The sequence below is a fragment of the Neocloeon triangulifer genome, unplaced genomic scaffold, assembly GCF_031216515.1.
Source record: "Neocloeon triangulifer isolate White Clay Creek 2 clone unplaced genomic scaffold, ASM3121651v1 ptg000003l, whole genome shotgun sequence".
Lineage (NCBI taxonomy): Eukaryota > Metazoa > Arthropoda > Insecta > Ephemeroptera > Baetidae > Neocloeon > Neocloeon triangulifer.
In genome coordinates this window covers 983,787-996,450 of record NW_026775546.1, presented here as the reverse complement: position 1 = coordinate 996,450, position 12,664 = coordinate 983,787, and the positions used below count along the sequence as shown (strand labels likewise).

Genomic DNA, 12,664 nt, shown 5'->3' with positions numbered 1-12,664 from the left:
CAGAAAAAAAACGAAGTTCAAAATTTAAGTGTGTGTCCAAGCCCATGCCATGCACGCAAAAAAGGTTGAAGATTTTTCACCTAAAGCTCCAGTTTCTCCGTTCGTTTCGACAGTGAAGAGTGCGGGGTACCCGACGACGCCTCCGTTGAGGCCTGGGCCGTACGCCCTGATCAAGGTTTCCTTGTAAGGGCCCACATTGACTTCGAAAGGGGATCTAGGAATTTCTTTGCCCCCAAAGGTTATCATCACCATGTAACGACCCTCTTTGATGGGGTTGTAGATCACTTCGTAGGTGGTGCCATCAATCTTGCGAATTTTCACAGGCTCACTCACACCACCTTAGAAAAAAGCAAATGATTCAGAATTTTTAAGCGTAGTTATATTAAAAACGTACCAGGGCCAATGACCCTAACGTCAGGACTGCCCTCTCCGGCGCCTTCCGTATAAATTTTAAAATCAGCCTCATCTTTAACACGAACACCTTTAGGCTGTAGGCCGCGACCTGAGGCTCTCACTTTTTTAGCATCTGATACTGTGAACAAGGAGGGTGATAAAATCATAAATTTATCTTGGATTATAAAATTAAAATTAAATATTTTAATTTATCTTTAGATATCTCAAAACATGCATATTTTATTAAGATTACATTTATTAAAATAAAATAATTTTTGCAGAGCTTTATTGCTAAACTGCAAATGTTTAACTCCAACTGAAATTACGCAAGTCACCAGGGCAAGAAGAAGTAAAATTCTCATTTCTTAAGCGGAACTTGCCAAAAAAAAAAAAGAAGTTAAACACGTTTTGGACGACCGCCCAAGAGGCAAAGTCATTGAGGGCGGACTCTGCTACTATGTTAAAGGAACAGAGCTGCCCATTCTATAAAAAAATATTTTGAACATTTAAAATTTAATATAAAACCCTCATTTTATATTTTTCATAATTTGAAAAAAAAAATCCAAATTTATTTTTACCAGCTGAGACTTTAACTCCAAACGGGCTGTTGGGAATAGGTTGTCCAGCAAAAAATACATTGGCCGAGTGCAAGCCAATCGCCGTAGACACGTATTCGCAGCGCCACTCGTCAGGACTGGTCTGTCTAATTTTCACTGGCACGGTATTTTTTAGGCCTGCTGGATCTAAAATAATAACTTCGGGAACACCTTTGCCGGCACCTGCAAAAATTCACAATGTCAATTCAACTGGTACATGAATTTATATATTCATTTTAATATTTTTATAAATTTTTTTTAATACCTTTGGTGAAAATGTCAAAGTAAGTAGGTCTGCTGACAACAACGCCTTCCGGCTGGATGCCGGGCCCAGAGACGGTGACCTTTGACGGGTCACCTGCATGTCCCTCGACCAGCACAGTGTACGGTGACTTGGGGATCTCCTGTCCACCGTACTTGACAGACACACTGTGATTGCCCTCAACTCGAGGGGTGTAGGAAACGCTGTAGGTGAGGTTGCGGTCGTTGTTGAATCGCACGTCCACCTTTGATTGGCCGCGGGAGGAAAATTATTAATTTTTTTTCAAATATATATTTTTTTAATTTACAGGCTCCGCTTGTCCGGCGGGATTTTTCACAGCGATGTCGACCTGTCCCTTGCCGGCGGAAAAAGTTTCCACGGTGAAATTTGCAGGTGCCCCAACCACAGGGCCAGTGGGCTCGATGCCAGGCCCGTAAGCGCGAACTCTGTGTTAAAAATATGTTTTAAAAATAATCGTGCTGTGCTATTGAATCACGCTGAGGTTGTGATTAAAACACAAAATTATTTATGTCAAGAAAATAATTAATTAATTATGTACAGAAAGTAATGAATGGAGAGAGTGTGATAAAAATATTAAAATTGCAAACTATAGAATTAGAATAAAATTGTAAATGACTTAATTACTTACGCTGCTGAAAGGGTAAAAAAAGAATTTGTAATTAAAAAAATAAATTATTTGCTAAGTAATGAAAAATAAATATGAAAATTTCTAACATAAAAATCACTAATGATTTAAAATAAAATCGTGAATTGATTTATGTGTTTTACGCAGCTAACGCGGCCATGCAATTTATGGCAAAAAATACAATATGAGATTATTCATTAAAGCAGTTTTATAGTTAAATAAAATTTTATAACAAAGTTTTTGTCCTGTGAAAACATTGATTATGAAGAAAATCTACGGAAAATGCGAAAAATAATTTAAGAAGCGCTGAAAAAAATATCTAGAATTTTTCAAACTCAAACAATAATCTACCAAATACAACAAAACGGTTTTGATTAAAAACACGATTAGAACTGATTGTTCGGCGGGGTGACTTACCGGGGTGGTGGGATACTGCCGTGCCAGCCAAAACAACAAGATTTGATTAAAAAGGGTTTTTGACAAATATCTTTTTTCAATCTATTCATTTGCGGGTCTTTTTATATCGCTTTTTTAACACTTTGTGGGCAAAGAATGCTTAGCTTAGTTGGCTAATCAGTCAATTGGGTTGAACGCTAAAACGAGAGGCTCGCTGTGTTGTGGTAGACGAGAATAATAAATTAACATTAAGCGGTGCCAACAGGCCATCAGCATCTCCACGGACAAGTTGAAACTAATTTAAAACTAGCGCATCTTGTACACAACTTCTTACAATTGGGCAATTTAGTTTCAACGTAAAGAGTGTGAATTTTAGGAATTAATATTTTTTAAATAAATATTTTGAAAAGAATGCTTTTCAACTAAATTTTTTTGCTTCTTAAGAAAATTGCTGAAACCATATCGTGTGAATGAGATTTTTTCCACAGTAAGCTGCTTTGTTTGCAGGTGCGTCCCTACGTTTTTAGCTTCAGGGGATATCGGATTACGAGAGTATCAACTTTTTACACCGCAGAGAGACGCAAACAAAAACATAATATGAAGGGGTCTTAAACTAATAGCAGTGATACAATGTAAAATTTAAATAATATATAAAAAAAACGCTATATTCACCTGTTGGGATTTGTTCGCGGTCTGAGCGGTGCTCCCGTCTTCAACTTGGCGTTGGGGTACTGAGAAAGATAAGTCATCATGGACATTTCGTCGATGTTAGGGTTGATCATCTCCTCAGGTTTGATCAACTGCAAACGTCAAAGTTTGATTACAAACATGAGTGTTTTTAGAAATTAAAAAAAAAACGCACACAGCCAAGAATAATAATTATCAATTCAATAAAATTAAATCTAAAAAATTTTAAAATTAAAAATAATTTACGTCTCATATTTATCAATTTTATTTTGCTGTTGATTATTTAAGAGAATATGACATAAATTAAAAAAAATATTAATAAATAAAAACTAGTTTCCAACCTGTCTGACGTTGAGCCAGTCATCAGCCAGACCCATGGCTTCAGACGCGTTCTGCAACGAGTCCTTCGGGTTCCAATCGGGCCAGTCAGGACACAAACCTGCAGGCGTAAAAATTACCATGAAATTTCATCCATTTTTTGAAAAATTATTCATGCTTTTCTTTTACATACCAGGTGCGCAGGCGTCCACAAGTGCGCCCACCGCTTTTCCGCTGCTCCAGTCATCGGTGAAGTTTTTAATCGGCAGATCAGGAACTTTCGCTTGGATCCAGTGTAAAAGTCTGCAACAAAAACAATAGAAATTGTTATTAAAACGAAAAACATGCCAAACATAATTAAAAATCTATTTAAAACTATTTTTAAATTGAAAATATCAGTTGTAGGAATTCTAGTTGCATCTAACTCAACCCACGACAAAAGTATTCCATTATTTTTATAATTTATATAATTATTTTTTTCTTATTTTAATTGAAAACATCTTTAATTGAATATATGGCTTATTTGTTGATTTCTGCTGCATGTGATTTATTTTTTATCGCATGAAAATTAGTAAAACATTTACAATAAAAAAATGTCTAAATCGTCAAATTCTAAAATTATGTATTCAGATACTTTGAAAAACTGAGAGCACATAATTTTGTTTAGATCAATTTGAGACAAGAAATTAATTTTTTTCCAAACCGCAGTCGTATATTGTGAGTCTCTTGAACTTAAGATTCATATAAAGGAAATCATAAGGAAAGATGTAAGGAATAGTAGGACAATGTAAATTTTATTATTCTTAGAACTTAATTTTTCCCTCTTGCAGGAACAGCACATAATCTGACCGACCAAGTTTGATCAAGTGCGCCGCCGCCCTTTCCTGTCTGGGATATTTTTTTTTATCGAACGTTCACTATCTCTGTTTGCGGTGTTCAGGGGAAATAAATAAAAATTATTGCTAATAAAAAGTTACAGGAAACCTTTTCATTTGATTTAAAATTTTAAATGAGAATGGAATATCAAAAGATCATGCAGCAATTTTAATTATTATTTTTCTGAAATCCATAAAAAGTTGGAAAAAAAACAAAGAGAACAATTAATGTGCTTTAAATTGCAAACACCGAAAAATTTCATTTTTTAAAAACAATTGTAGGATAAAAAAAAGAAAAATAGAAAAACTTGCAAGATGCATTTATTCAAAAAGTGGACCTTCAGTTTGAGAGAACTTATTTCACTTATTTGATTATATTTCATCTTGGTATATCTTCGTACCGTTAAAACAAACAAATCTATTGTCATTTGTCATGATTGATTGATCTTCGCATTTCATCATATCCTCGACACATGTTTGTTTTCATTTAAAGACAAAATTGGGTTCGTTTTCATAGATTTAATGTTTACTTTTCATCACTTTCAGTCAAATTTTCTATGGAAAAATTTGCTTAATTTTTAAAGATTTTAGATATTCGATGAAATAAAATTTCCCTACTGTTACATTTAGTTGAAAATTCAATACAAACGAAGACTGTCGTAAAAGTAAATTTCCTGGTTACTTCCTTGCAAATTTTGCGCAATTATTGCACAAAAATTTTAACAGCACTGCTGTGTGCGCTGCTGCTTTATTATATATAGATTGTGATAAACGCTTTGAGTCACCGCTCGACTTGCATCGTTGCAAAGAAAGGATGTGCACTTGCATCACAGAGAACGCAGTGCGCCCCCAAATTAGAGCGTGGGCCAAAACGAGCGGCGCAAATGCCTGTCGGATTGTTGGCGTGGCCCGTCCCGAAATACACCGCGCGCGACTCCACAATTGTATCGGCCGCTAAATTTACCCCCTTCGAAAGCGCGCGAGAAAGTGTGAGAGATGATGATAAAAATATAATGACTCAGCAGTCAGCATCAGAATTTGATGACGCGTTCGTTTGGCTCGACGAGAGTACTCGCCACTGTCGAGGACGGACGCCAAAAACTCGACGGCTGGCCAAATTTCCAATGCGAAAAACAGAAATTTAATACGACTGGCTGGGACTAAAGAATAACATCTAGAAAAAAAGATAGTTTTTAATTTTGCTTATTTTCCCTTGTTAATTTTAAATCATTCAAAATATCATTTTTAAAAAGGGTAAAAGGTGAAAAGCCTTTTTTTCTTTTTAATTGACCGAAAGTCCATTGGTATTTTTGCAAATCATGTCATTCTGATTCGAAGTATTCAGATACTAAAAATAATTTTTTGAAAGTTTATTTTATTTTAGAACTATTTTCATACGTTAATTTTTTTTATTTCCGGGCGTATTTTTCTTCTGTATTATTTTGATTTATTTTTGCAAAACCACTCTAAAATATACTGTTTGCTTAAGAAGACAACCTGAGACTTTTTTTTTAACTAAAAGTTGAGATTAAAATAATGAGTTTCTTCACCAGTAGTCATATTTTAAATTTTCCGCTTCAAAACGCAGAATAAAATTCAGCTGATTAAAAAGCGAGGGTATATCAAGAAGTGATAAAACTGTCTTTCGTCTCTCCATTTTTTTTTGGCTCTCATTCAAATTAGCCAACGATTGATTACGCCTACATTGCCACGTCGAGTATTCCGCTTCCCAGCCATATTTACAATTTCATTCATCGCATTACGCAGAACAGAGAGATAAGAAAGCATCTGTGGCTGATAAAATTCAAGAGAAGATTAAGTAGTGAGAATTCGATTTTACACTTCATGAGAAATTCTCGCACCAAAACGGAATTGCAAGGTTTCTGTCTGGCGAAAAATTGGACAAAATTGCTTACCTTTGCTTGGGAGTTGCGCCTTTCTCTTTAGGGTCATCTTCACCCTCCCACATGGGCATAGAAATTGAGTAGTGTAGAATTAGGGTCCATATTAGGCCGAGAATTAGTTTGAGCTTGCAGTCGACTATATCAGTAGAATCTGAAAAAAGGGGAAAATATGTTCAGTTTTTTATTATTGCTAAGATTTTTTTTTCAATTATTGACAAGGAAGTAATTTTAATTTATAAATAAAATTAATAAAAAAAAGGGATTTTTTTAATTCAAGGACTCATTTTGAGTTGTTTTTGGTCAAAATATGTGGTCAATTCAAATTCAAATTAATTGAAAATAAATCTTAAAAAATAATCAGTAAATTTTCGAGATCACAATTCTTTTTAAAGAAGTAACAAGTACTAATTTTTTTTTAACCTGCTTTATTTATAACAGTCTGTGTCTGTGCGTTTGCTTATGAAATAGGAGACCAGACCTGTCTGAAACAGGTTGATCCAAGCTTTAAATAACCACAAATTGACTTCTGTTTGTTTTATTTGCAGTAGCATTACGAGGAAAATATCTCATGAATTTTGTTCTTCCAATTTTTTCCCTTTTGCGTCTAGTATTCAAAATAATGTTTGTTTGATATGCATTTAAAAATTGTCGTTTCAAAAAGTAATCCAATCACGTTGCTTCGCTTTGGAGAAGAAATAAAAACACTTTTGTAACTGGTTTCTCTCTCTCTTGTGCGAGCTAGCGGCCGAGAAGTAGAACTGTGACCATACTTGGGCATCAGCGACGGCAGTTAAATGTTGTCCTTTTGTTGTGCAAAGAGCCGAACGTTTGTCCCGAAGAAAGGTCACGCAGACACTGCGATTTTAGACTGATCATTACAATAAAACCTGACTGCTTGAGACAAATGAAAAAAAAAGATTGTCAAAAATGCTTTAATCAATTTGTGCATTTTGTAAATAATACCATTTAAAATTGAAATTAAAGGCAGCAGAGTAAAAGAAAGGCCACCAAAAACCCAAAATTATTATAATATATGTATTAATTTAATACTAAAAGAAAAAGTTTACAACTTTGGACCTTTTTGCTACACTATTAAACTATGTTGATAGTAACATTAAATTAACACTGAATCACACCAGATTTATTAAATAATTATTTAATTATATTAAAAACTTGGTTTGCAAAATAAATGAAGTAAAGGTGATGTACAAATCTAGGCAAAAATATTAACAGTAAATAAGTATAAATTTTAATTAAAAAAAAATATTTATAATTTAAAATCTGCAATAAAGATTAAAAGTTAAAATAAATTAAACTCTCTTATATCTTTTAAGCTTTTTATTTAATTTTGTATTTAAATGTGCATTTTGTGTTCAGATGCTGAGTAAAAATAAATATTTAATTGATTGATAATTGATTTCGCTTGTCAGCACCAAACTCAATTATTTATTTTGGCGCTGACCTACAATTTGGCACGATGTATAGTGAAAGTGGACAATCATTTGCTCGCCAGCTGTGAAGGGATGGCAAAAAGTCTGTGGGAACCAACCTGAGTTCGAGCGTTATTCCTTGAGGCACGTTTTGCTCATATGACAGGGCGCGACAAGGTGTGAAAAAATTCGAGACAGGTAAAATAATAATTTGCCGCTAATTGGCGACACGTCGTTGTTGAGTGATAAGTCACTTCCACAGATAGACAGTGATGTCAGCGACCTTATTGCGCGAACAACCTTGAATATTGGCACGCCGGATTCAGAACGATTTTTAAATTCAAGCATTTCTTCAATTCTCACGTGCCAAAATTTCTCTAAAATTAGGTCATGTTTTCTGACTTACGAGACAACCTCTTTATTTATTTTTGCCCAAAATTAACAATAATCATAATTATATTCTTCGTGAGTGATAAAAAATCATTACACAGACGAAACCACCATTTTTACATGCAAAACAGGTCCAGTGACATTTGAAATGATAATTTATTTAGCATATTTGCAATGACCGCAGAGGCCGAATTGAATTTCTCTTTCGACACTCGTTGGTAGCCCAGATGATGTCACTTTTAGATTTGGCAGCATCTCGAATATGTGTCTATCTAGGTAGTCAACTTTGCTTGAATAAACACGCATTTTTATCACCTAATACGGTTTATAGGGAATCCAGCGGAAAGCGTAATATAATCAATCACCTTATCTGCTGTGAGTGGTGAGAAGCGTCGGAATTTGAGAACATCTATTAACAGCCCCTGTTGGTGTTTGCTCTTGTCACCAAACAGTGGTCGTGTTCTGTGAGCTTATCTCTCAACCGCCGGAAAATAAAAAAGTCTCGGAAAATGTATCGATTGATCAAAAATCTTATTTGACTTTTTTCCAACTTAAGTTTTAGAAGAGTAATTAAATTAAATTTCTTTGAAAGCATGTTTAAAAATGAAAGTTTTTTTTATCGTAATTGTATTTCATTTGTTCAACCCAGCAAAAAGTTTGACCGCCTTTATTCATCTGATGAGATGGCCTAGTAAAATAATTGGCGCCTCTTTTTATAAGTTTCAAGAACTTGACATTAGAAAAAAATAATCAAAAACTTGCAATGTAGATTGAAAATTTAGAAAACGCAGATTTACAGGCTTTCTCTGGAGGAGATAACAAGTGATATATTTATTAAGAACAGGATTTCTTGTGATATTTTTTCGAAAACGGAAGTTCATAAATAGGTGAAATTGTAGATTTATCATACAAAATTAATTATTATTTATTTATTTATTAAACCCATCTGGGTACAACTTTTGATACACTCATACAGATATAAGTTTTAAGTAATTAAATTGCACTATTTCTTCTTCATCGTGGCGTAAAAGTTTATTGAGTGAAGTCTCTTCTTGCAGAACTCAAGGTGGTATTGGGTGCACTTTTCGTCACATAGCTCGCACACGCAGTCCTCGCCAGCAGTAGAGTGAAAACTTTTGTCTTTACAAATTAGATAATGAAACCCAGTCATTGCATATCGAGTAAAAGCATGTCTATTTTTGAAAAGGGGTTGCTTCCAGCAGTCATTTATCATAGCTGGCGTTTCAAAGAAGTTTAAATCAAATTCCCTTTCAGCTCTAATTTCAATATTAATTAAAAACTCTTCGTATGCCGGAGTGGGGGTTAAGTTGAATTTGTTCATGGTGGTTGTGACAAAAAATTCTTCGGCGGCAATTAAATGGTAGATTAACGTGTTTCTGCAGTATTTTCCTGTTCCTAGTACTTTTTTATAAAAAGTTGTCATTAATTTCTCCAAAATAAAAAAGTCGCAAGACTTTAGGTGTGGCCAAATGGCTTCAATGCCATACGTTGCTATCGGGGCAAATTTTAATGCAAATAGACGGCGAGCACAATCGATTGATAAATTCCTTAAATCTCCCGAGCCATACATTGCCGTGACTGCCTTTTTGCATCTGTCGCTAATATGCTTTGAAAAAGAAGTTCCTGAGGGTTGAAACACAACTCCTAAGTACGAAAAACTATTTACAAATTCAATGTTATTCCCTGCACATATTAATTCATTATTTTTCCCTTTGGCACCCTTGCCTTTATTTGTAAATTTCAGGATTTTTGTTTTTTCGAAATTAGGTTGCAGATTGTTTTCTTTGCAATATTCCAAAAAATTACGCATAGCAAGCTCAAGTTTTTTGCAACAGTCGCTAATAAAAACCATGTCATCGGCATAAAATAGGAATTCTACCCCTTCTACATTTTCAAAAATTTTAATTACATCATGTATATAAATATTAAAACAGGTTGGGCTAGAATTCATACCTTGTTTAAAACCATTTGATTGTGGGAAGAATTCTGATAAAGACACACCGTCGTCGACTCGAATTGAATCTATCGCAAGAAGTTCCGAAAGCAAAAGGAGTTCACTTTTTGAGAATTTACTTTTTTCTGCAACTTTTTTAATAAAAATTTTTCTCGAAGTGGAGTCGAAGGCCTTTTTTAAATCTATAAACAATGCATATTTCTTATATCCTTTTTGACCTATATTTTTATAAATTTTTTCTTGAAAAAGTTTAATTGCATCTATTGTGGACTTTTTCGGCATAAATCCGAACTGCTCCTCTGGTATAAAATCATTGAACTTTTCTAAAAGTCTTCTTGCAATAATTTTGTCTAATAATTTACACAAGGTATTACTGAGGCAGATTCCCCGGTATGAATTTAGATTTTTTTTTATAAAAGTGGGACTAATTATGTAAATCAATTTTTCTCAACCCTTCGCCTGACGATAAAATATAAAAAATTTAGTGCTGAATTCGACACAATAATAAAATATTGCCATTTTTCCAGTTCATTTTTAAGCCTTTTCCTTCAAAATATTATATTTTATCAAGAGATAATACTGGGAAAATAAATTGAATTAAATACATAAGATTTTGATCGTCAGTACTCAGAAAGGTAGACCAGACTTGTCCGCAGTCGACGCATAAGTTTGTGTGAAAAGTAAACCGACAACTTCCTGCAGGGCCGCTGCGGTGATTTTGTGTAAAACCAGTTGTTGGCGGTGGCTGCATTTAATTGGACCATTTGAAGAATGAAATGTGCCAAAGAGTGACCGCAAACGTAGCAGCAAACATGGTTTTCCAGGCACGGATTCGATGCGTATTATATACATTCATGATAAATTGAATGTGTAATTGCGTCCGTTCTATATATCGGCGTGCTTGTTTCGAAGCAAACATTCGGCTTTTGTCGACGCTCATCAATTTCTGTCGAGTGGAAGCCAGATTCACGATCAATCATTTGGGCATACGCAATTTAATAGGAAAAGCTCATCTACATAAATATTTTCATTTCCTAAAACTGAATTAATTCAAATGAGCTTCAGATCTTTCTGCCAAGCCTCTGCTAGTTTCAATTCAAATAAATTTTTTTTAAATAAAAATACAGTTATAGAAAAAATTATTTTTCAAAAAATCTTATATATTTATATAAAAATAAGTGGAAATAGCAATGTTACAAGCATTATTAGAAAACCAATCTTCCTAATTTAGACATTACTTGTTATCAAAAATGAAACTCATTTTCATAAAAACTTAAACAAAGCGCTGTTCCTTCCACAGTCCCCTCGAAATTTTTGCGCTTTCTAAGGTTCTGCTGTCGGCCTTAACCCAGCCCATATAAACCGTCCCCTTGAAGAGCAACCGTTGTTTGAGATGACGCAACGCAAAATTCCTTTTCAAACATCTTCAGCTCCGAGAAGAACGATAAACTTACATAAACTTTGATCGAGCGTTCTTGAAACTTCCAAGCGTAAAAAATTTATTTCTATATAAAAACGATTCATTAATTTATGCGAAACCATATCTCACTTGGTTCGTAAAAGTACACTTATAAGGAAAACTGTGAGCAAGAAGTGTTTTTCCCGCTACGTCACAGAAAAATTCAATCGCGGTGATGTCAGAAATGAGTTAGTGCATCTGTTTTTTTAGTAACCGAGCTGCAAAAGTTATGTCATCGGTTTGCATATATTAGAGCACAGAAATTTTAATGATTTTCTAGCAGATCCTTTTCATATTTCAGTAAAATTTAAAATTCTTACAGCAAAAAATTTAATTGAAAATAAAAGAAATATGAATAATTTTGTTTAAAATGATAACAAATTTAAAAAATAAATTTATTTTTGATTAATTATTTGAATGATTTGCCGCAGGCAAGGATGAAATTAAACGGAATGTAATAAAATTCGTAATCAAAATATTACTGCAGGAAAGACGCTCCAGACGGGCACCATCGCCACTTAAGTGCGGTCAGGCCGCCGAGAGGAGATTCCATGCAGCGCTTATAATTTACTTACATGTATAGTAAAATGTGCTCTGGCAGCACTGCGAGGTGAACAACACCCAGGCCTTCTTTTGAAAGCAAGAGTGAACGGCGAAAGAGGAGTAAAAAAGTTGAACCTGCTCGCGCCTCTGCGCTTGTATTCAAAGTTTTGAATCATTCAGCGCCAGCCGAAATCGCCCCAGGGTTGGAGAACAATTGCGAGCACTCTGTATACACTTGACCTTTTGTGCATTCGAAAGGGGTCTGCGCTTCATTGTCATCTACGTCAAATTCAGATTTTATGCGCTTCGTTTGCATATTGTGCTTAGCAGGTTTATTTTATAGCTCAGCGAAACGTTAACCGAATTTTAAGTGACATGTTTTTTAAGCACACGTGAAGAAATAGTTGAGATTAATGGAGCAAATTATATATGCTTTTCTTGACTCTAAAAAAATTAAAGAAATTTTAAGGGAGCAAAAATGAATGCTAAATTGGATTATTGTAATAAAATAAACTGAAATTCTGTTTTTCTTGATAAGAATTATAATGTTTTTAATATCGATTTGTTTCTAATTTTAAGTTGACTAACTTTTTTGTTGCCAAATATTTAAAAACAAAAAAATGTTTATTTACAATTGGAAAATAAAGTCAAGAAAATATTTAAACAATTTAAATTTTATCATGATTTTATCAAATAAAGTGAAAATATTTCTAAAAAATGTCGAACAATACTGGGAAAATTTAATTCTTTATAAAGTTATAAATCCATCAAAATCATTCTATGACATTGA

At 33.9% G+C, this 12,664-nt stretch overlaps 1 protein-coding gene across 3 annotated transcripts in view; it reads right to left on the bottom strand.

The window, feature by feature from the left end:
- The window catches only part of LOC132193145 (filamin-A), a 40,171-nt gene that overhangs the window by 23,275 nt on the left and 4,232 nt on the right, over positions 1-12,664 (bottom strand). For 2 of the 3 annotated variants that reach the window (XM_059613575.1, XM_059613577.1), the window contains exons 3-12: positions 6,090-6,228; positions 3,492-3,601; positions 3,322-3,419; positions 2,966-3,093; positions 2,315-2,329; positions 1,559-1,697; positions 1,255-1,495; positions 972-1,172; positions 395-532; positions 81-338 (exon numbers count right to left, since the gene is read on the bottom strand). In XM_059613575.1, coding sequence (XP_059469558.1) covers positions 81-338; positions 395-532; positions 972-1,172; positions 1,255-1,495; positions 1,559-1,697; positions 2,315-2,329; positions 2,966-3,093; positions 3,322-3,419; positions 3,492-3,601; positions 6,090-6,228 — 1,467 coding nt within the window. The remainder of the gene's footprint in view (positions 1-80; positions 339-394; positions 533-971; positions 1,173-1,254; positions 1,496-1,558; positions 1,698-2,314; positions 2,330-2,965; positions 3,094-3,321; positions 3,420-3,491; positions 3,602-6,089; positions 6,229-12,664) is intronic. The other variant, XM_059613576.1, reaches the window with a different exon arrangement.